Source organism: Pseudopipra pipra, chromosome Z, assembly GCF_036250125.1.
Source record: "Pseudopipra pipra isolate bDixPip1 chromosome Z, bDixPip1.hap1, whole genome shotgun sequence".
NCBI lineage: Eukaryota > Metazoa > Chordata > Aves > Passeriformes > Pipridae > Pseudopipra > Pseudopipra pipra.
Genome location: NC_087581.1, coordinates 7,615,885 through 7,639,314, shown reverse-complemented (window position 1 = coordinate 7,639,314; position 23,430 = coordinate 7,615,885). Strand labels below are relative to the sequence as shown.

Below are 23,430 nucleotides of genomic sequence, written 5' to 3'. Positions count from 1 at the left end.
ATGATGATGCACGAGATGGTAGCTGTGGAAGAGAACAGTCTGGGTGACGTTCTTGAATCCCGTTTTCCAGAGCCGGAGCTGCGTCGCCTCCCTGTGTGGGCACCAGGTGGCAGCATTGGCCAGCGAGTGCGGTGTCCAGGTACCCAGGGACCAAACGATGGCTTTGGGGTTTCTTTTGTTCTCCTCCTTCCTCTCTTTTTCTTTCATTTCTTCATTATACGCAGTAACCAGGAGCTCCACATTTTGACAAACTGCAGGTTTCATCCGTGTTCCTGTAATGTTAATTTGTGAAAGGGGCTGTGTTTGGTCGCGGTGCAACGTGCTGAGAAATCTTTCTGTGGAGGGAAAACAAAATTTCCTTGCAGGAGGGTGCGTGGTGAGGGGAGACACTGCTTTTTCACTTGACTCAGGAAGGTTCGTTCTTATCCCAAACCACATATATCTCTCCTTCCTCTACCTACTTACAATACAAAATGTCATGTGGAAAAAAAAAATTAGTTATAATGTAGCGGCAAAACTGTTGCCTGGAGAGTGTGCCTGCTGAGAGCCAGGCGCAATTTGGAAACAGTAATAAGTTTCCCTTGATAGGATTATTTTCACTCTGCTTTAAGGGGGAGAGAGGATGGAGAAGTGTTTGTTCCTAATGGGAATGCCCTTGAAAGAACAAGTAGACGCAATCAAGGGAAAAATATACATATTGTGCAGTTAAGATTGCAGTTCTTCTACAGACTAGAATAGATTCTAGTTAAATTAGAAAAGAGGTGGATTATGTGCCTAAGTTCAGTGCAGCAGTACCAACCCTGCAGCAAATGTCAGCATCTCAGCTGTGATGAGTGGTGTGTGGTTTTTGTGGCATGAGATTATTTTAGGGTGGTTACTCAATGGCTTTATTTATGTAGCAGGAAATGTAAGACACTTATACCAAATGCATACTATCCTTAATGTCCTCAATGCAAAGAAGGTGTTAAGCACCCCCTTTTTTTTTTTTTGTTCTTAAGTTTTTCTGTTTTTCTCCAATCTTGCCTCCTGTACATAAGAGCTCATCAGTTTTTTGGAGGATGAAAATAAAGAAGCATTACCCATACTGGATATTCTGCTCTGGATGTTAAAAGTCGTCCTTTGTTTTTGCTACCTCCTTTGACAATATCCCAACCCTCCTGCCTTAAGGCAGCAGAATAAAAAACTATTGTCCCTTTGTAGTGGTCTGTAACTAAGTTGGCTGCAAAGTATGAGAAATTCTTTTGATGTCCTAAGTTGTACAGTTGTAATTATGGGTGGGGGTTTTTTTGCATGTATAGGGTAGTTGGCGTAGTTGTTTTTGTCCTTTGGAAATATATCGAGACCAAAGTGAAAGGCTTGGAAAATGGTTTAAAAGCCTTGAAATATCAACTTTGCCCTTCAAAAAGGGCCCATGTAGACTTGAAGAGGGATAAAACTGCAGGTGGGAATGGTCCTTCTCGAAGCCACTGGAAAAAAAAAGAAAAGCAGAGATAAACAAAGTGATTTTTACGTGTTTGTTACTTGTTCACAGAGTAAAGTCCCAACACCGTAGCTTTGGCACTGTCAGCATTGCACTGGGCCTCGTGGTAATGAGTACTATAACATTTATCTTTGCTTTTTTTGTGGCTTAGTTTCTACCTTCTTTACTTTAAATAATTCCTGATGAGAGAATCCTTGGTAAATCATGGCTGTATATTCCAAGTTGCCTATTACATTAGTGCGAGTCTGATGTATAATTCAAGCAAATCAGTAATAAAAGATTTAAGCCTTTGTCAGTGAGCTGTAACGACTTTAGCCAAATTTCTAACTAGTTTAGCCAATGATGTGCTGATCTGTCTTGTACCTTCCTACAATATATGGAAGGTTTTTCCCATGAAAAATAAAGTAAGAGGGATCTCTTTGAGGAAGGTGGCAGCAGTGCAAGTGGAATCTGAAGGAGGTCGTACAGGTTATAATCCAAAAGAAAGGCTAGATGTGGTTGTCAGACTACTCTGAATTTCTGACATGAGGCACTAGGTGGCCATATACGATCCATTTTAGTCTTGATTAGGTTGACGTACATAAATCTGCTTCTGCTTTGGATACTGTTACAGAAGTGCCAGCCTCCATACATTTCCTCTGCTGTGGTAGTGTGGAGTCTCCTGTACCATTCCTGCCACGCGCCAGACTGGGATGTGCTGCAGACACCTAATTGTGATCACTCTTCCTTTGGGACTGAGGTTTCAGCAGTTTGCCCTAAAAAGCATTTATTCTGTTTCTGCAATGCATTTTCTTTTAATTGTAGTTTGCCCAACTCTTACTTGTTAGAGTGACTCTTACTTGTGACTGTTTTTGGGGTTCTGTCAGTGCCTGTGTATATTTCTGCAGGATTTTTAGCTTTTGTGCATTAAAAACAGTGCAAGAGCATATTATCTAATATCAGAGTAAGGCTGACCGACTTAGTGCAGGCTAAATTGAATATTGCTGGCATATAATGGACTTCAAGAATGTGACTTTTTTTTTTTTCCTTGTCATTTTCTTTCAATTTCAATACAGGCTACAAGAAACAAAGAATAATTTATAAAACCTTTTTTCAATTAGGGTCAATTTTTGGTCAGTCAGGATGTTCTTTTACGGGTTTTCTTCCGTATTTATGGGTCTGTTGTTTGTGAATCTGTTACCTTGACTCTTGCTAGGAAAGAAAATATTATTACTAGTTCTAAACTCTTGCTAGGAGAGAAAAGTTTTCTAGTTCTGTGTTTGGGCTCAGAGTCTTCAACAAACGTGTTCATCGTTTTTCAAGGGTGGGGTATTTATGAAGAACTGTGAGGATAATGACATAGTTTAGCTTAAAAAATGTTTGTCGTTTAAATGAGAACATATAAATCCGTTGGATTTGAACGTAATTTGATGAATTTGGTGTCTGGGGTGCATGTTACTTGAGAAAAGCTGCAAGGACAGACATACCATTGACATCAGACAAGCTGGGCAAACATATTAAAAAAAGCCTAAAACCCCAAATACTAACACTTTCCCAGTGCAGCAGTATACAGACTCACCAGTGTCAATGAATATTGTTCTGCTAGTATATTTCTTATTTCATGCTTCATTTTCTCTTCTCCCAGAGCTAGAAGTGTCATAAAGTGTTTTGCATTATAAGTACTAGGGATATTGTGTAGAGACAGTATTTGCCATGTTCTAAGAAACAGAAGGTGCACAGTGAAATCTAAGAAATTGAATAGACAGTTCCACCTCTACCATTTTCCAAGAGAAATTGGTACGAAGTAAACATGTGGGCACTGGGAAGAAACTCTGTTTGTATGTTGATGACTTTTTTTTTTTGTTTTTTTTTTTTTCCCCAGGCACCAGAACTGATAGATGCACTTGCTATAGCCAGGTCTGTCCATAGGCTTTGCATATTATTGTTCACAGCAGTTAATGATATTTAGGCCCAGCATAGCTATCAAGAGGCAGGGAAAGGAGAAAATGCAGTGAAATAGTGGCTCAGCTTCTCTCAAATGGGCTTTAATTGAGCTTTTTGTGATGAGAAGCTAATGCTATCTGTTTCCTAGAGATGACTAATTCTGTGTTCCAGTTGTTAACTGAAGAGATAGGACTGTAGTTAGAGACAGCTTGTACCAAAATACGGTAGCAGGCATTTGGTTGTTGATTAAAGGTTTTAAATACATTAGGTTATGCTGGAGGGGGAGAAAGAAAAACACCTATTTTTGTTACAGGCTGTACACTTAGGAGTAACAAATAGGAACACTATGGCTGGAGCTAGACAAATATTTTTAACAGGGCTGTTTCCTGCTTTAGTTCTTGGAACAGGAAGTAAACATCTGTATCAGAGAGGATTTGCTATTACCACTGATAATTGCAATGATTCTCTTCTATGAAAGCTACTTAACTCCAACAGCATATTTAACTACATATTTTAACATATCTGTATGGCGTGCATACAAATAAGGTCTATTTTCAGTAGTATTCTATACCTCATTTCTGCATTGATCAGCTGTAATATATTCCAAGTACTTCTGTATATCATTGAAATGAAAGATTTTACTGCATCTTAAGAAGGAACATTTATGCTTCCAGCTTCTTACATTTTTTTGCCAAGGTTTCTTCTATCTGGATACTGTGAGGTGGAGAAAAAGCATAGTCCCAGAGACCAGTGGTGGTCAAAATACCAGCATCTGAAAATGTTGTCTCAGGTTGGTAAGCTTATTCAAGCAGAACAAATGAGAACCAAAAATGCAGCTCCCATCGATAAGTCTGCACTTCATGTCTTGCTGAAGCAGGGAACATTAATAGATCTCCTCTGTCTGATTAGTTGTATCTGGAAAAAGTGAGCCTTTCCTGCTGTTGATTTAGGGGTATGTGCCTTAGCAGTGACAAAGGAAATGTGAAGAAGTTGGACATTTAAAAAGGGTCGTAATGTTTATTTGTGAATACCTTGTGCTTAGAGCTGGGGAATTTCTCTTCTCTCAAGAGTAGGAAGTGGCGTATTGTGGCAATAGTGCTCAATTTCTTCTTGAACTACAAGCTGAAAAATATTTAGCTCCTAGAACAGCATTTAAACTTTAGTGTGGGTTTCTTTACCCCTCCATTTTACAAGCTTGGCAACTCTGGCAGACTGATAGGCTCAGAACAGTCACACAAGAGTGAATCTCTCTCAGTGTAGTGTAAATGGAAGTGACTCTGTTAGTGAAAAAGCAAAACACAAGAAAATCTTTGTATCACTTCCTGCATGGTTGAGTCTGTAGTGAGCTTCAGAGGCCTTGCATCTGAGGAAAGTGATGACATGAAGAAAGCGCTCTGTGTGGAAGATCACGTAGAGATCAAGAGAATTGGAAACGAAGTCAGCAAAGTAATATTTCTAAAGAAAGCCTTGTATAAGAGATAAAATAAAAGATAAGTTGGAAACTATGTCTAATATTAAAGGTCTTAGGAACAGAAGGCATGAAGGTGAGAGCTCAAGGAGGAACCAAAAAGGAATGGTTAAGACCATAAATATGTGATCATGACTGTAGCAGGATATGAAGTGGAAGAGAAGCTGGATTTCATAGGACTGAGTGAGGAGTGTATCATGTATTTCTGTGTGAGGTACTGGGCAGAGAAGCATTACTTCACTGACAAGATGAGACTACATCCAGCACTTACGAAATCCCAGGGACATACTTACACTGGGGGCAGTTCTGCTATTACATTTGTCATTTCCCTCAGGGGTGTGTACACAGCTCCTTTGATTTGGCGCTGATTTCAGTAGAGGCTGCCTTTCTAAGTGGAACTTGGCATCATCAGGCCTGCTATAAGCATCAAGCCTCACTAATAGATCTATTTCCAGCTCTTCTAGTTGTGAAGAAGGTGGCTCTTCCTCTCTCAATCAGTATGCTGCTGAGTTGCATGGCCTATGGCTATGCAGACTGAAAAAATATTGAAGAAGTCTGAACTTCAGCATTCATCTTTGAGAGGTGACTAAAACTCCTTGCCTCTGTCTGTCCATTTCAACCTCAGAACTTCCACTGAAAATAAAAACTTGTCCTAAACATAATTCAGAGCCTTATAATAAAACATGTCATGTGGTTAACCTTTAATACAATGTAGCATTTAAAGAATAGTTTGCATCTTTTGCTGGTAAATTACTACATAAATATTTAGATTAGGTGTGAATAGGAATGTGGCATTATTTATGGATCCATATTTCTCTGGCATTTTAGATGCATGGCTGTTTTGCTCCTTAATAAATGCAGACATTAAAAGAACAAGCACACACACAAAGTGCTAATTTTAAAGCTTTGCAGCTCAGGGGAGAAAAATCTCCCCATGTTTTGTTAGAACTGCTTGTCGTCTTCTGTTGCACAGTAGAGAGAAGTCATTTAAAACACTTGAAGTTGCATTAAGCTCCTTTATTTCTGATACTTGTCATGGAATGACATGTCTCACCTGCTAGTGCAGATTGGTAGCAGAGCAACCTGTCAGATCTGAAGATGTTTTGGTGCTGTCTGTTCCTTCTCACTTCAGAGGCAGATGTGTTATGGTACAGTTACTGCTTTAATTTTTGTTCCTATCTTGCTTCAGTTCTTTCTCACCTTAATCCTTGGAAGGGGAAGGCAAGAATATATGAAATGTCTTACTCATGAAAACTGTCAAAGAGGAAAGTGCAGGTTTCTTTTCTTTCTGGTTTAGCTGCAGATCAGACTGTTAGGGAGGCAGACCACAAAGCTACATCACCAATACACAGAGTACAACATTTCAGAAAATGGTCCTGACATAACGGCATTGCAGGCTGTTGTGGAAGCACTCTGAGGTCTCATACACATAGGTTTCCTTATTTCTGCTGCACAGACTCCTGTGAAGTCCTGTAAATCACTTACCTCATCTGTATCTCACCTTCTCCTATATTAGATGTGACCTTCCTTGTAGAGTGAACATAGAGGGATGATGAGAGTAAGTCTGTTGATACCTGTAAGCTCTTGAGATACTGCAGCGATGAAGCTTTCTGGCTATTAGCACAGGAGTAAGTTTTCATTTGAGATAGAAAAGGTATGGGTGTTTCCTTGATCTGTTGAAATTAAGGAGAGGTATTGAGCAACTCTGCCACACTTTTGGCTTCTAAATTAATCCTACACTTCAGAAATTAATTCTTTGGGGACTGTCTCCATGATGTTTATCAATGAGAATATCTGATTGAGTTTTCAGTGCTTTTGTGCCTCGGACTTGGCAGAAGTATCACCTGTAGGATCTTGTAATTCTGGTTCACTGAACCATTCACTTAACAGTTTCTTACCTTCTGTTTTGTACTTCTGTGAGGAAAGTAGCTCTCTAGATTTATTTATTTATTTTTATTATGGTTCTTTTTCTGAAAGCCGGTCACTTCTAGTGTGAGGTCCTTGCAAGGTGTTCACATACACTGATTTTCTATTCCTACTTGTCAGCAGGACATAGGCAGTCCAACGTAGCTTGGGGTGCAGGATGCCTGATCACCTTTTCATCTGGAAAATACCCCTGATTTCTCCGATTTTTCTAGGCCCCCACTGTCTAAAAGCTTCTAATGTTCTGTATTTTTCCCCCATTTCCTTGTATTGTCTTTGGTTTGGTGGCTCAGAAGTTTATGGTGACCACGGGAATGTATTTTACAAGAAGGCCTGTTCAGTTCCTGAGTTGACTGAGCTCCTCTAAGCACCCGTGGCCGTCCCTGCGTTATTGGCAGTGGCTGTATGCATGGAGTCATCTCACTGTGATTCTGACTGCATTGCAATAAGTAAAGAATTTGCCAAAGAACTATTTGCTTACTCAAATATTAATCCTGTGAGAGGAGGATATCTGAAAGTATCATTTTCTTGCTGCCAGTAACTGTCTCTATGCAAACTCTTTTCAGCTATTTTTTCTTCTGATGAGCAGTTTTGAGTTTGGATTTAGGAATTCCTGTCTTCAGGAGTAACAGCCCTCCAGCACTGATATCCTCAAGGCTAACACTTAGCAGCGTTTCTCAAAGATGAATGGAGAGCTATAATGGGGGAAAAAAGTTCATAGCTATAGAGAAGAGGTTCTCTCTCCTCCCTACCAATACATTAGACCTCCTTGGTTCATACACATCCAGCTGGATATCTGAGTATGCTCTGTGTAAGAAGCCAAGAAGACCTCCAGAATGCCACCTATTCTTTAGTGGTAATAAACGTGAGGATATAGGGATGAGTGTTTTGTCTTGCAGGAGGTAGCAACTTCCAGAGCCTCATGATTGTTTTTACCTGAAGGCATGTAAAATTCCAAACAGACAAAATTAAATGAGAATGGGTCAGTGTCACTCTGGCCTGCCCTGGCAAGACGCATTTTCTGATACAAAATTAATCAGCCAGAGTAAGCGCCTTTATTTCCAAGAACAGTAGAAAAAATCTGATGAGCTGTACATTTGGCTCCTAGAAATTAAGTCTTTGCTATCAGTACTTCTTCCCAGTAGAATCACCAGGTCATTAATTTTCTTTCTCTTCAGTAAATGTTAACCATTTGATTTGAAAACCATTTTGTTACCATGAGGTAGCTTTAGAAAGTAAAGTGTGAGGGAAAGGAAATTTTATAAAATTGCTTTCTAACAATGTACAAGTGGTAGGAATTCTCTTCAGATGGTTGGGGAAGAGGTGTCTTCATTATACTTAGCTTCTTTTAATATATTTAACTTTAATTAATTGCAGTATGATGAGAACATAAAACGTCTGTCCTGTGTGAAAGGCCAGGGTTATAATACTGGCAGTAGTCACAAGAATGTGGCAAAGTTTAAGGGCAGGATGAGCAAATAATATTTGCCCCATGAAGTCTCACAATGTCCAGAAACCTGTAATTAAAAAACGCAGTCGGAATGTTTCTCTGTGTTTGATAACACTGGGTGGATTTTGTTGTTGTCTTTTTAGGAATTTGTTTAGGTGTGTCCGTATAAACTTTAAACATTTGCAGCCTCGGATGGGGAGCAGTTCTTCCACTTGGGGGAACTTAGAAGAGCTTGTAAATACCTGAATCTGTTCAGTTCCTGAATAAATGCATATTCTCTATCCTGAAATGCTTGCAAGCTCATAACAGTTCTCCTGTTTGTGCAAGAATAATGGCCAACCTGGACTCTACTATATGTAAAAATGTATATTTTTTCTTCCCCTTCATACAGTACTAAGGTGCATTGTTCTGGTCTGTCCTGGTATACCCATGGACACAAGTGTATGTAATCTGGGAAAGTGTTGTACTGTTCATACCGTACATCCTTTTCTTCACCAGTGATCCGGATCTGAAGATTTTGAAAATGCCTCAGAATTTGAGGAGCTGTGGGTCACTTCACCTAATTCTGTGTCTCAAACTTCCAGGGGGAAAGGATATCATTATTCATTAGGTTGGAAAGGTAGAAGCTTCCTGTCTTATAATATGTGAATGCTCTGATTGTGAGGGAGCTGAAGTCAAGAATCGATATCCAGAGTGTTGGCAAAACAGTTCCTTTTTTTTTTTTTTTTAAATTTCTCTCAGTTTTAAGCTGCCCTGTTTACCTACCTGTGTCTTTAATTTTGAGCTGTGAGGTTTATTTTTGAGTACTGTTATTGCAAAAAGAGCCTACCACAGGAAGAGCAGCAGAACACACCCTGTTTCAGGCAATACTATTTGAGACCTGAGTGCTTTAAATGATGTAGAAATGTGCATATATTAATGAGGGGTATAATAGGTTTCAGTGAAAGTGGGAGATAAGATGTGTTAATCTTGTATATTAAATAGTCCTACAACAATGAACGTTATAATGAGGCTGTTATTAAATCTTTTCTTCACTGGCGTCAGTTCAGTGAAACCAGTGCTTCTCAGTTTGGCATGTTTGAGATTTCACAAGAAAGGACCAACTTTTGGAGGCCTTTGTCGTTTTGAAATACTTAATTAGGCACGTGTACAGCATGTGATGGAAAAGAAGATCTTGTCAACGCTCCATCATGGGATACTTTCCTTTTTTGGAGGTTTGGGAACACCTCCTTTAAAATTAGTATTGATGTGCGGGTATGGAGTCTGATTTGACCTCAACTGCCTCTTAGAAAAAGGAGCACTGCGTTTCTCTCGTCTACATTGTGCAAACAGATTGTGTTCTAACAAGGTTAGAAAGACTGTCAAAATAGCAATAGTTTTAAATGAAAAAAAATGAAATTACCTAGAACAATCTGTGATTTTTACGTTCTGTGCCGTTCTAGCTATAGCACTGAAGGAAGTTCCTAAGAAGGGCAAGATTTCTTGTCTCAGTGGTGTTTATTTTTTCCTGTTTTCATCCAGCAGCATTTAGAGATTTTCATCTTGCCACTTGCACTCTTTACCAGTAGTCAGATTAAGATCTGCATGCTCCTCTCTGATTATGTACTAGTTTAAAAGGAGGAAATAAGGAAGTTTAATACTGAAGCCTGATTCTGCCTGTGGAAGATACAGAGAGGTAACCATGTTAGAAAGCAGCAGAGAAGAATTTCCCTTAGCAGCCAGGTTTCCTTTCCAGTAAGGATCCAAATGAGGATTTACTCATTCTGAGGGTGGTGGGAGCTTGGCTAAAGGAGAGACTGCTTTTTTCCATCAGCATTGTTGCTGTCTGAGGGTGGTAAGGAAAAGGTTCAGAGAGACACATTGAATATATAAAATTAGGAGTGATGATTGATTGTTTCCTGCAAGGAAGCAGCAAGACTGTGTATTCTCAGGTGATCCCCATTCTGATAGTAACCAAGGCCAAACCTGATTAGCTTAGTTATAAAGCAAGTTGATGTTTTGTGATCTTACATTCTCATTCCCTGCAAAGCAGACACCTTTTTGATTTACTATGCATGCTCTTTAATTGAGATGGAGATGCTGTAGCTCTGCTCTCAGTAAGTTCAGCTTTTACATTCCATTTCTCTTTTGCCTCTTCATCCCCTTTCCTCCATGCATTTGATTCCAAGCTCACATTTATCCTGTTAAATAACTTCTCTTACAGTGTCTAAACGTGAGAGGCTGAGCCTCCTTTCTCAGATACCTCAGTTCCCACCTTATCTCTCCTCGGGCTTCTGCCAGGAGCTCCATTGTCAAATTAGATTAAAGAACATTTCTGCTTCAATATCGAGTAGTACTGAGACGACACGTGGCTTTGTGTAAATGGTAACGGAGGCTAGTGTGAAAGTTTTTTTTTTAAGTTTTTTTTTTTAATTTCTCACAAAGGCCTGCAACTGAAACAAGCGTTTCCAGCGATGGGCATTTTAACGTAAAGCCTGTGCGGGTGGCGGGGAGCGCAATTTGAGGAAGAACGGGAGCAGGGGGATTGCATGGCGGGTTTTCACGTTTCAAAGTGGTGGGTTATATCCCCTTTCTGTGGCAAAATCAGCCTGGGGATGTGACGGAGGGTCGGCAATACCCGGAGCGGGCACTGGGTGTCGGCACAGCCCCGCGTTTGGCGCCGCCGGGGACGGTCAGCGCCGCCGCCGGCTCTGCAGATGCACATATGGCACAGTATTATCGTTTTATGGTTACAATTATGAGCAATTTGATAGAAAATGAAAGCTAAATTATGCAGTGTTCCTTTTATTTGTTTAATTTTTGCGCTTCAAATATGTAAAAGGAAAAAAATAGCGCCGTTTTTGTTTTTTTTTGTGTGTGCGTGTGTGTGCTAGGATGGTGAGAGGTGCAGTACCTTCCTTTTGGCTCCGTCTTCTCACGCAGCGCAGGTTGAGATTATTTTGTGTCGTACAGAATGAAATGTGTAGAGTTGTTCTCAGGTACTGGGACCGTTTTGCACAGAAACTGTGTGTGGCTGAATCTCCAGGCTCCTGTCTTCCATGAAAAAAAAGCATCCTACGTTTACTGGCGGGTAGACAAATACATAAGTAACAAGTTCCTTAGCAGTTTCCAGTGGAAGAGGTTGGGTAGCTGAGCCGTCTAAGCAAATGCCAAGGAAGTCTTTAAATCCTGAAAGTCACTATAGTCGTTGGCAGAGCTCCCCTGAAAGGAGCATGTATATTCTGAACAAACTCTTTCTTACCAGTGAGGAAAATCTCCTGCCATCACAGTTCTTAAGCCAAAAGTAAAAATTTTTATGGCCCATGCCAGGACCAGTATCTTGTTAAAATTATCTGTGGGATCTGTATTTTGTGTATTCAGGTGCCTAGCTTTTCTGTCATCAGATTTTTTGTGTTCATTATTATGAAAATGCATGTTTTTGCCAGTATTTATAGTGGCATAACTTGTCTTTTGCGTGTTATGTTCTTTCTTCCTTTTCAGTAAAAGAAAGTTGTTAGTGCTGCCAGACTGCAAAATAAACCTTAGTTTTATTTTTTTTTTCTTTGCTGGTAAGTATCCCTTTGTTTGTATTAATGAAGATAAGGCTGGAGATGTGCTTTCCACTTGGAATAGAAAATGCGAGCTCTGAGATGGTATTTGCATTTATTGATCTAGGCACATCGGCTGGCATATGATGGCGTGTGATATTTTTGTCCTTACCCACCTTTGAACCAGAGAACATGGCAGATAAGCTGTCCAGTTTGATTGGCATATCCTGTGGAAAGGATTTTCAATACATCAGATCAAATCCTGTACCCTAAACTGCTTTTGCATTTTGAAACTGTGATAGAGACTTCTCTTGAGTTCACATGCTACGTTGGGAATTAGTTTTAGGTTTCAAGGCTTTCCTTGCTCTCATCGAATCATACTGGCTATCTTTTTCTTTGGCCAATTTTAGATGCACTATATTTGTGCTGTGCTTCTCAATATTTTTGAGAATGTTTAAAGCAAACTTGGGAATTTCATCATCTGGGTGGAGCAGAGCATCTTGATAGATGATGTAAAACTCAGGCCGTCTATACAAGAAATTAAAAAATTACAAGTACTAGGAATAAATCATGCTGGTGAAGTTAACCAGTGCTGGAAATCTTGTGTCTTCTATTGCTGTTTTTCCATTTTAACAGTTGGCCTACAGGTGGTATGGGTGGAGATGGAAAGATGTTTTTTGGAAAACAACTAATTCAGCTGTTTAGGAAACAGCATTTTTGTTTCTGTTCACACTTGACATCAGTGAGTCCAGAGAATAGATTTGAATTTGATGTTTTACATGTGCTTCCTGAAAGCTCCAAAGGATGGCCCTGGCTTTGTCCCTAACTTTCTCAACTCGTTAGCTTTTCTTTAGGTAGGTAACCATAACTTAACTAATTTGTATGCACCATATACAGTCTCGGCTCACTTCAAAGTGTAATCAAGTCATGAACTAATTACAATACCATATTCCCAAAGAATGTAAATTTAATTTCCCTTCAAACAGAATGGGAATGTATTAAGCAATTCTTTTATATGAGAGCTGTGGCATTCAACAACATAATGCTGATGCTTCAAACAGAAGTGAAGTTCTTAACTTTTGTGGACCTTGTGACCTTTTTCCCTATGCATCCTTCCTTTTTATTCTTACATCTTGAGTTAATTTACTGACTGGATAACAACATTAAAATATTCAAGTGTAAATTAAAATGTAACTGTTGGGCTTCAGGTTGGAGATCACTCTGTCTTATTGTATGTGACTTGCTTCTTTATAGTGTTTTCAGAAATGTGCTTCCTAAGGCATTTGGATCAGAAGGAAATTGTGTTTTGAATTGAAGGCTCATAAGGTTCAGACCCTCATCAGATGATTTCTTTAATACATTGAAAAGTGAATGTGCAGAAAGTTCCCTACAGGTTCTTGCCATCACACTGTGCCAGAGAGTCCACATAAACTCAGTTATATAAGAACGAGTGAAGTGAAGTTGTTCATAAAACATTTTATTACCTTCAGTCTTTGCAGCAACTTCAGAGTTTAGATAATAAACCTTCATAGAAGTTACTAGTGTCTACCCTTTCACAGAACAATGATTCACAGAGAGTCAAACTACTTATTTTATTTCTCTTAATTTTAAAGGTAGAAGAAACATGTTAGGGTTGACTTTGATCTGTGCCTGGATAGTCTGATTTCCAAAATGCAGTCCCGTTGTTGTTCTCAGATGAGATGAGATTGTCAAAGTGCAGGACTTTGTGTATTAAACAGAAGTTGTATTTTAAAATTAAATGTGGGTCAGCTTCCAGTGAAGTATGTAATTGTTAAATGCTGAAGGAAAGAGCTTAGAATATCTTAGTTTATATTTTAAAGTGTTCCTTTTAGATGTTAATTCATTAATACCAGCAGTTTATTTTTATTCATATGACTTTTCATATGTAAGTAGTTGAAGCTGCATTATTTTAATCCTTTCTTTGGTTAGGAAGAAGAAAGCCTGCAGGTGGAAATCAGAATGACATACATATTGCTTCTTTCCCAAAAGGCATGGTATCTTTCTCCTATTGATATGCAAAATATCAAGGCAGAAAATAAACCCTATTGCCTTATGTGTCAAAATACTGTGAAAAATATGTGCTTGGGTGATGCATGGAAAAAATGTGGGTTCACTTCAAACTGAGCACACTTGTAGTGGAATTTGCCACGAGTCTGTCTGGGCCTTTGGGACTCTGCAGACTCTACAAATTCTGTTCCCTTGTTCTATGAGTGTTTAGAAGTAGCTTGATCCTTAGGTGTAGGTACAGGGTTGTAGGTGCACTGTTTGGAGACCCAGCTATGGGGGTCTTAGCCTTTGCCTGAGTTTGGTGAAATGCTTCCTCACTCTTGCAGCATCCTTTAAAGGCATTTTTGAGCTACTGAGCAACCGTACAGTGGAATGTTGTAATGGTACATGGTGTCAAGTTGTGGATGCAGTGGTGTGTCTGTTAAACAGATGTGAGCTTGCTGTGATGTTGTTCAAGTTGCCAGGCACAATCCAGCTGCATTCTAGAAGTGGCATAGTGTTGGTCTTGATGCCAAAAAGAAAAGAAAGGAAAAACAATGCCAAAACCTCACAAAAACATCAAAGCAAGGTCAGTTAGATTAGGGATGAGGTACCTGATGCTGTGCTGCTGTGACTGTGCACAGCAGCTTGAACAGGTCTGGCTTATACCTGCCTTGTTGGAGGGTAGGCAGGCAAGCTCAGGTCTGCCTGCAACTTATTCTGAGAAGAATTTTCTTTGGAGAGCAAAGACCTCTCTTTCAGTGCTTAGCCCAGCTTCACAGTCAACTCTCTGTCAGTGGCACTTCCTCAGCATCTCCTTCCCTGCATTTATCTTGAAGGGACCACCTGAGACAGTGAAGGGAGTTCAGTCTTTGCTGAAACTGCCAACATGATGATAACTAGTCTGTTTTCTGGATGCATGTCCTTAAGCAGGAATTTAAAAAAACCTGTGTTTTGTGGCTACCGGGGTCATGATTGCAGATGTCAAAAAGCTTTTCATGTGCTGAAATCATACCACTGAAAGTTTCTTGTCTCTCTGCCACCAAGTGTAAGTTATTGCTGTCTTATTTAAATTTAAATCTAACTTGTGTTTGACTTTTTCCTTTCTTTGCTTGCTTTATTCATCTTTACATATCTCTGTAAGAGCTCTGAGTCTCTAGAGAATCTTCCTTTGGATATGGGGGCTGATGGGGCTGCAGCATCTTGTGGCTGAAGATGGAGATTCAGCTCTCGTGTTCTGTTCTGGCCATGGATCAGAGTATGCAGCCCTGAGTGAAAGGACAGTCCAAGCTGGAGCTAAAGTCAGGGACTACAGGAATGAGTCATCCCCTGGGCATCTTCCTTGATGCGTGGGAAGTCTATTAGGGCTTGTCTGCATGGGTGAGCGCAGGCAAACTTGTACTCTAAGCTAATCAGGTGCAGGATGAATCTGGTCTGTTGGTGCTGTGCCTGAGCTGTGCTAACTTACCCTACAGCTGCAAGACGTGTGTCCTGGAGCTGGCGTATGGAGTGTGGGGCTGCTGGGCTGCACCTGTGTGCTCAGACGTGCCCAAAGACACCTTGTGCCGCGCTTTGCCTCTGTGTAATTAGAGCTTCTGCCTGTCCCAAAAATGCTTGTGACAAGCCACTGAGGAAAGAGTCACTAGGTGAGGAGTTCTCACGAACACTCTGATGATACAGAAGGGCCTTTGTTATTAGATTGATTGCTAAAAAATCTCATTAGCTGTGTTCTTTTCCCTTGCTAATAGCTTCTAGAAAACCTTTTTCTAGCCTTAGAGTCATGTGATTGGAGGATACTTCAAATTTAATTTTATTTTTTTTAACTAAAGGGAGGTAAAACTAAACATTTCTTTGTAATGATACAGGGCAAAAAAAGAATTTTTTTTTCTAAAGAGAAGGTTCCCTACATTCTGGTTTGTTTTTGTTTTTTTTTTTCCTCTTACAGTAAGTGATTTAAGAAAAACAGACCTTCAGCAAATAGCTCTCATGGAGTAGACTGGTGTTGGCTTAATTTGGAAACCTTGACTGTAGCTGAAGAGACCACTCATTGTTTAAACTGCTGTAGTGTGAACACATGCTCTAAACCAAAACACTTCAGATTTTAAGCTGGCCTTCACTTGTAGTCAAAGTGGCAGTGGAAACAGTGTACCAGGAACAGTGCAGGAGGTCAGTGGGCACAGTAGAGGTTGGTCCTTCCACCCCCAGTTTCTGGGAACAAGGAACTGCAGCTGCTTGTCCTCCTTCAGCTTGTGAGAGGCTAAAAGTATTTCAGCAAGGAGTAAGCTGTGACTAGTTGATGTAGTCATAGACTAGACTTAAAAGCCTGAGCCTTGAGAGTGGAACTGAAGGAAGAGTAGGGTTGAAACTTTGCAGGGTGGATAAACATTACCAGACAGGTGGCTGCTGCTGGGAGAGGTGTCCTTTGCTCCCAGCTGCCTGTTCCCCCTGCTCATCTTGTGCAGACTCTTGTGCCTGGTGGCCCCTTTGCCTCAGTGGGTCAGTCTGCTGAGTCCTGGAGTGAGAGGTGTGGGGTCTGCAGAGCTGGTGGGGACAGAGGGAGTGAGCAGGAGAGTGTCTTTGGCAGCGGTTGAGCATTAGGTTGACTGTGCCTTCTTGTGAAGCTTTGCCCCTGAGAGAAAGTTCTTTGTTCCCTGCTGAACCCCCTGGACACCATCAGCGTGTCACTGCTGCATACTGGCAGTCCCCTTTCTCAAAGCCAGTTCTCTCTCCACTGAGGCTATTATCTCTTAAGAGCCATAAATGAACTCTGAATTCTTTGACTTACGTTCAGTGATGAAATTAACTAATTTATTATTTAAAATGTATAGTCCTTGCAGTATGATGTGCAAATTTGGCTGTTGAAATCTTAACCTTTGCGCTTCTGATTTTGATTTTTTTTTTGTTTGTTTGTTTCTCCCCTTCCAAGTACAACCTTAATACTGTACTAACAAACTGCATAAAATGTATTACTCTGATACATTCCAATGCATATTTCTTGGACGTAAAACTACCATTTAGTGAAATGCCAAGTACTGCTTCTCTCAGGTAACTAACATCTTGCAAATCCAATATTTGTGCTCCTGAACACATGAAGAAATACCTAATGTGTGCATTTAGGCATATTACTTTTTCTGTGGAAGGCAAATCTGTAGGACTTGTCCTATGCAGTTTTTTCAACCTTGCAACTTTTTATTTTTAAAAGCAGGTTATGAAATTATTTATCATTACGTATGTGTTTGTCTAGAGACTGTATTGCCTGAGTAGATGTGTGCCCTTGTTGTATCTGAATGACTTAAATATTTTTGTGGCAGTGTTGTATATTGCCTGGCTAATTTGCAGGAGAAGAAAAAGAGATCATCTTGCTGCTTTTAGCAAAAATTCAACAGAATGGAAGAGTAAGATCTAATATTAAGGCTTTTTTTTTATTTCTTAAGAACATATTCTGCAGTAAATGTACCAGCACATTTTTGAGAATTACCATATTTTCAGCTATTCTATATGCATCTTAAACAAATGAACTTCTTTTTTTCATATTTGAAGCTTCATGTTTACTTACTTAGTAAGCAAAGCAGGGCTTTAAACTCTTAGACTATGGTGGCTGTAACAATACTTTGCCTAATGTAGAGTGATTGTATGAATGAACAAAGTTTTAATCTTCTAATACAGAGAGTTTTAACTGTTACTGTTGCTGACCGAATCTTACAAGAATTTTAGGGCCATCTTGGCTGCCATTCAAGCTTGTGTGAGCTGTTGCCCTTCCCACTCATAATCGTGTGACTGACCCTTGGACAATCAGGGTTTGCTTGCATACTTTCCTAATGTTAATTTTGCATGTTGCGTTTGAAACTATTTTAAATAAATTTGGTCACTACACACAAAAGGTGGTGGCATCATGTGCACAGTGAGTGCTCTGCAGTCTGTAAAACACAATTTGGGCATCTTTTTAATGGTGCACTTGCCTAGGAGTGAGGGGGAGCTTGCCTGGCTTTCCAGCAGGACTGATATTGACACTGTGGCAAGAGTGAGGGTAGGTGTATGGCCATCAGTTGTGTGCCCCAAGGCTGTTTAGGTGCTCATTCCTTGTGCCAGCAGTGTGCTAGCTGGAGGGAGGAGAGGGTAAAATCTGTTTTGTGGGGAAGGGGTTGCTGGAAGCAAAGTGAATTAAGAGGGCTGTAAAAAATTGATAAAGATAGGACTGTCTGTTTTTATATTCTGCCACATAACATGGGTTTAAATGAATTTCCCTATAATTTGTCTTCAAATACTGACATTTAACTCTTAGGCTGTATAAATGAACTGGCTTTTTCTAGAGTAAAATTCATGCCCTGCGTCCAGGCTAATATGTTCACCTACTATAAACATTACTGCCTATGGTTACAACTGGAATAAAAAATTCCTTTTATATACATCATAGCTGGCAGAGACTCCTGAGACCACCACAAATCACTTCAGCCTTTTGGTGCTCTCTGACGAAATGAACTGAAATGTAAAACAGCTCAGGCTTCAGGCAGGCTGGCTCTGGAAAGCAATTAGCTTGTTAAGACCGTTGTTTGTACCCTCCCATATTTCCAGGTGCTGAGCAAAGGTGTTAGAAGAGCTCTCCTGATTGATTTCAGCATTGGGGTTTATTAACCTTCCATTTCTTCCAAAAATGTTTTGCCTATTCTCTCAGTAGCCTTTTATTTAAAGGAAAGAAAACCAACCAAACAACAACAACAAAAAAAGCCCTGGCAAGGCCACCCTTTCTGCGAAAGAACAAGAAGAAGGGAAAAAACCCCCCACAAAACCAAACAAAAAAAAAGAAACCCTCAGGGTCATAACAGGGAATAACAAAGCAGTGAGTTATTTATGCAGCCATGATTGGCAAAAATGATTGCAACATGAATTTGCCCAGAAGCAATGATTAGATCATAAAAGTGTTAAGGAAATCTGTAACTCAACACCGTTTTATAGATTGAAGAAGTTTTTGTTCCCTACCTTAATTGCAGTGACTTGTTATTAAAGTATTTATTCAGAGTAATCTCTTTGGACAGCGAGCCCTTATCCCATCTGCATGCATAATTAAAAGTGAGGGGGGAGAGAGGGGAGCATAAATGGTTTACCATGCTACATGAGCAAGGGAGGGAATTACACAATGACAGGTGAAGAGCAGATTTATCTCCTGTTGGAATTTCAATGCTGCAAGCAAGGCAGGACACTGTTGCTAATATCCTTGCAAACACCACAGTTGCTGCTTCTCCAGATTACTGTCCAAAAATTATTACTGGTCTCTGAAAGGCCTGTAGCGCTGCATCTGTGGCTGTGGGGTTTTGAGCCATTGGTGCTCAAGCAAAGAGATTGGATTTGGATATGTGGGCTTGTGAATCCATGTCTGTGCTTAAAAACGGACTATTTACTTACTTGGCTGGGTATTTATTTATTTATAAATAAACATTGGTAATGGCTGGCTCTGCTGAATAAGAATCAGTGTTGTGGTTGTTCCAACTGAAACAATGTCATCACCTGCCTCCTGCTGCTGGTGCAATTCTTCTTTTTCCACTCTCTGAGTAGAAAGAAGGGTGTACTTGAACATTCATCTCTAGGCAGATTTATCATCATTAGGCAGTACTCAAACACACAGTATCTGTTTTTAAATTGAACTGTTATGTATCTAAATCAGATTTACACAAAGTAAGTTGGTATATATTTGACTCTAACTATTCACTAAAGAGTGTTTTTCCCTTAACTTCTGATGTCTCACCTCTGCAACAGCAGTACAGAGAATGCCAAGAACTTCTGAGCCTTTATCAGAAGTACCTAGCTGAGCAGCAGGAAAAACTATCACACTCCCTTTCTGAACTCAGTGCTGCCAAGGAAAAGGAGCAGAAGGTAAGCTCTTTTTTCCCATCTCCTTTTTTTTCAAATGACATATTCATAACTTCTTTTCTCTTTTATTAGAACCGTAGCTTTAAGTGTATTGCCTTGCATCATAAAGTGTTGAATACTGTTTTGTGATTGGTTTCCCATGAGTCCTTCCCTTAATAAATGGATTGCAGGAAAGCAAACAAAAAGCCCCCACAAGTTTTGGGTCAATAAAATGGGTGAAGTTAATTGACCATGTTGTACTGGAGTAGGAATCACAGGAACACATACCTTTGCCAAGGAAAAAGTTAAAATGCTCTTCTCTTTTCTGTTCTGTTTCTTAAACAGGAAAATAATTGCAGTCGCTCTAGATATAACCTTTCACATTTTCACTGTGGCTTTTCATGATTGAAAAGGGCATTACAGATGATGTATTTGGTCAATAAGAGCTTTCTCAAGTCTGTAAAACAGCTCATCTGATTTGAGCTGTTTATAGAAGACCTATAGTTATATATGCAGTTAAAACCAGAAAATGTTGACTACAGGTACGTGTTAAATTAAGTGGTAAAGTGTTTCTCAGATGTATGTGCCCAAAGCCTTGAAAACATGGTTGCTTGAGATTTTTTTCTGGTAGCTAGGTACTTGATTTGCATCCCTTCTGATAGCAGATTATACCTTGGAATTGAAGACTGCTTATGTGAAAGTGCTGTACCTGATGTTCTTTCCTGCTGTTCCCTTTCAATAGCTTCCATCTGCAGATCTCCAGAATCCATCCTACCTAAGATCATGCCTTTTTGTATAGGTTATGCCCTTGATCTTTTCTTTTGCTGGAGCAGTCTTAAAGGCTTATTTTTAATAGGGCTAGAAGTAAAGTCATCAGCACAGCGTATCCAGAAGGAGGCCTGATTCTGGTGTCTCAGTGGCTCCCTGCTATGAGAATTACACAGACACATCCTGCTTCTGAAGAGCCTGTGCAGGAAGGAGTCTTCTGATTTTGTTCAGGAAGCAGGTAGCAATACTCTGACTTCATCAGCTTCAGGAATTGTTTTTTGATGATGGGTTTTTATTTGTAAAATATGTTGTTGGACATGGAGCTGTTTGTCAGGCTTTTAACCTTTATAAACATTTCACTTCCATTCTTTTGTATTATTACCTGCCATCCATTTTGTGATGGCAGACAAGAAACAAGAATCTTCAAAACAAGAATCTTTTTCTCTGAGAATGTCTGTGTTGTGGCTTGTGGTATGCAGCTTGCTGTGGATCTCCATGGAAAACAGTCCAGAGGAGCCTGTGTAGTCCAACAGCACTGTGGCAGCTGTGTTAGGGGTGATACCAATACTTCTCTCAGGTTTTGCCCTGCATAACAGTTCATCTCTGTCCTTTTGACTTCAAACACACTTATCCTGTACTAGGTTAGCCCCTAGAATAGAGATGTCTGGTGTCACCACATCTACATCACTGAAGCATGGAAGCAGATAATAGGAAACATTCATCCCAGGGACTGTCAAATCAGCGTCTGGTGGTTCAGCAGTCCACGTTCATCTCCTCTTGTTTGACTGTCTTCCTAATCACTCAATCCATGTATATACAGAGACTTCTTTAAAGTTGTTTTCTGGTTTCATGTGCAAAGTCCTATCAAGCTTATCTTTGATCCAGTTATTTCTTTTCTCTATACTTACAGGTACTTTTGTCCACAAATGCAAATTCAGATATTATATTGAGGTTGACATTTCATTTATTGTTACATACTCTACAGCTCCAGCCTAATAGGTCTGAAATTACCCTAGTCCTCTTGCCCTGTGCAAAGCTTTGTAGGCATAGATAAAAACCTGTCAAAGCATGCTTCAACTGTTTTTTTTCTTATAGCTTCCAAAATATTTCTGATGTTTCTAGTCTTCCTCTTCAGTTTTCTCTTTCTTTGCATTTGGCTTTATAAATTGTTACCATTTTTTTTTCCTCAAACAAGCCCTTTGTGCTGTGTTTCTCCTCACAGCTCAGAAACTGTGGAGAGATTTGCAGGGCTGCCTCACCCTAACACACTTGTTCATGTGATAGCTTTCCAAACCCAGGAAAGGTCATTGGGCTGCTTCTTGTTGGACTTTTGTGTCATTGTCACATACCTCTTGTCTTAATACCTAAACTGTGAGTGTCGTGATAGGTCTCTCTTAGTTCTGTTTGAGTATTGTCTTAACACAGAGTTTAGTCAGGCATTCTGCTGTCTGCCTCAATGGGGACTCCCACATGGGAACACAACAGAGAGGGATTTTTGAGAGGAAAGAATTGGAAGGGGACAGACCCAGAATAGTTTCCTCCTGCTTCAAGTGCTGCCCACTCCAGCTCTTTCTGCCCCATTGAAGCTTTTATGCTCTCCCTTTCTGTTTTGAGCTGGACTTTGACAAAAACCATCTTGTTTAAATATTGGGCTAAAGAAAGTGTTCCTCAGTTTTGTTTGAATCCAGATCAATTTGGAATCTTTTGCCTATTGCTTGTTTTTGGGTGACCTAAGGAAGTCCTGGATATGTCTGAATTTAAATCAGGATATACTATCTTGCCACATAGTTTTCTCTTCGTAGGACTGTCTAGGAGAGATAATCAGTGTTTCCTGTTTCAAGACACTGCTGATCTTACCAGGGTATCTGTGTTTTGATGTACAATGTTCCGATTTTCCTGTGTCTTGCAGAAACATGGTACTACACAGTTGTACTCTGCACTGATGCCCTTCTTTGTTCTGTCTGTTCTCAGCTGTTCTTTCTTCCTTTTGTTAATTTTCCCTTCTTTTTCCTACTTGTTTATTTGGAGTAATTTCTAGTGCTACCCTTAAATCGTAACATCTCCTGCTTCTGTTTTTTGCCTGCCTGTCTGCCTCATTCTTAAGCACCATAATGCTGACCATGAGTTGTCACTTTCCTCTGGGCACAGATTTGAAAGCATCTCCTCTCAGTGCTTATATGCAGGGTTTTCTGTTAGAATAGGGCAATTAACAGGTCAAGAGAACCGCAGCATTACCAAACATGGATGGCATTGTTGCAAAAAGTGGTGGACTTGTATGGGAGGCAAAGGACTGCAGTGGCTGCGTGCCTGTGGCTGGTTTGTAGCCATACTGAACTAATGCAGATACTTTGGTGTTAACTTTTATTTTTGTCTCTTTTAGTATCACCTAATGATAGCAGTAATTCTGAAGCCATGTTTTCCTCTTACCTAATACTACTTCTTTATAACAAAAGTCAGCTCTCAAAATGTAAAGAAGCATCCTGGTAGTAGTGAAATAAAATTGCTGGGAAGATGGTGGTAAGATGATTTAAGTCAGAACTCTTGTGGAGTCAATAATCAGTAACTGGAACATAGAGCTTCCTTTTTTTGTGAGATAAAGTTAATTCCATTTGAAAAGATACTTAAGGTGACATGAATTGAATTATTCAAACTGGCCTTCTCAGCATTAACTCTAGGTTAATATCTCATGATGCCTCTGGTTTCATTATAGGAGTTTTAAGTACATAACTTTTTATAATAAATTCAATACCTAGAAGCCGAACTGAAATTGGTTTACCTTCTACCAACCCATAAAAAGAAGCATTAATTGTAAAGTGAATATTAAAGTGGTCACTAAAGTTGACTCAGACAGATTCAGAGAGATAGCACTTTTATAAAGGAAGAGCTCTACTGAAAAATAGGCTTCTACCTTGATGTTAATAGAAAATACCATTCATATTAAAATGTAGTTAAACCTTTTCTATCAAAAATTATTTTTGGATGTTCTCTCTGCAGCTCCCAAATGTTCAGTCTTTACCATTTTCAGAAGCTTTACACAGAC

The 23,430-nt window shown here is 39.7% G+C and overlaps 1 protein-coding gene across 1 annotated transcript in view; it reads left to right on the top strand.

Moving 5' to 3' along the window:
• Positions 1 to 23,430, top strand: part of LOC135407293 (protein hinderin-like) — a 121,009-nt gene continuing 97,579 nt past the window's right edge. The window contains exons 1-2 of the mRNA XM_064642207.1: positions 1 to 139; positions 19,438 to 19,646. Coding sequence (XP_064498277.1) covers positions 1 to 139; positions 19,438 to 19,646 — 348 coding nt within the window. The remainder of the gene's footprint in view (positions 140 to 19,437; positions 19,647 to 23,430) is intronic.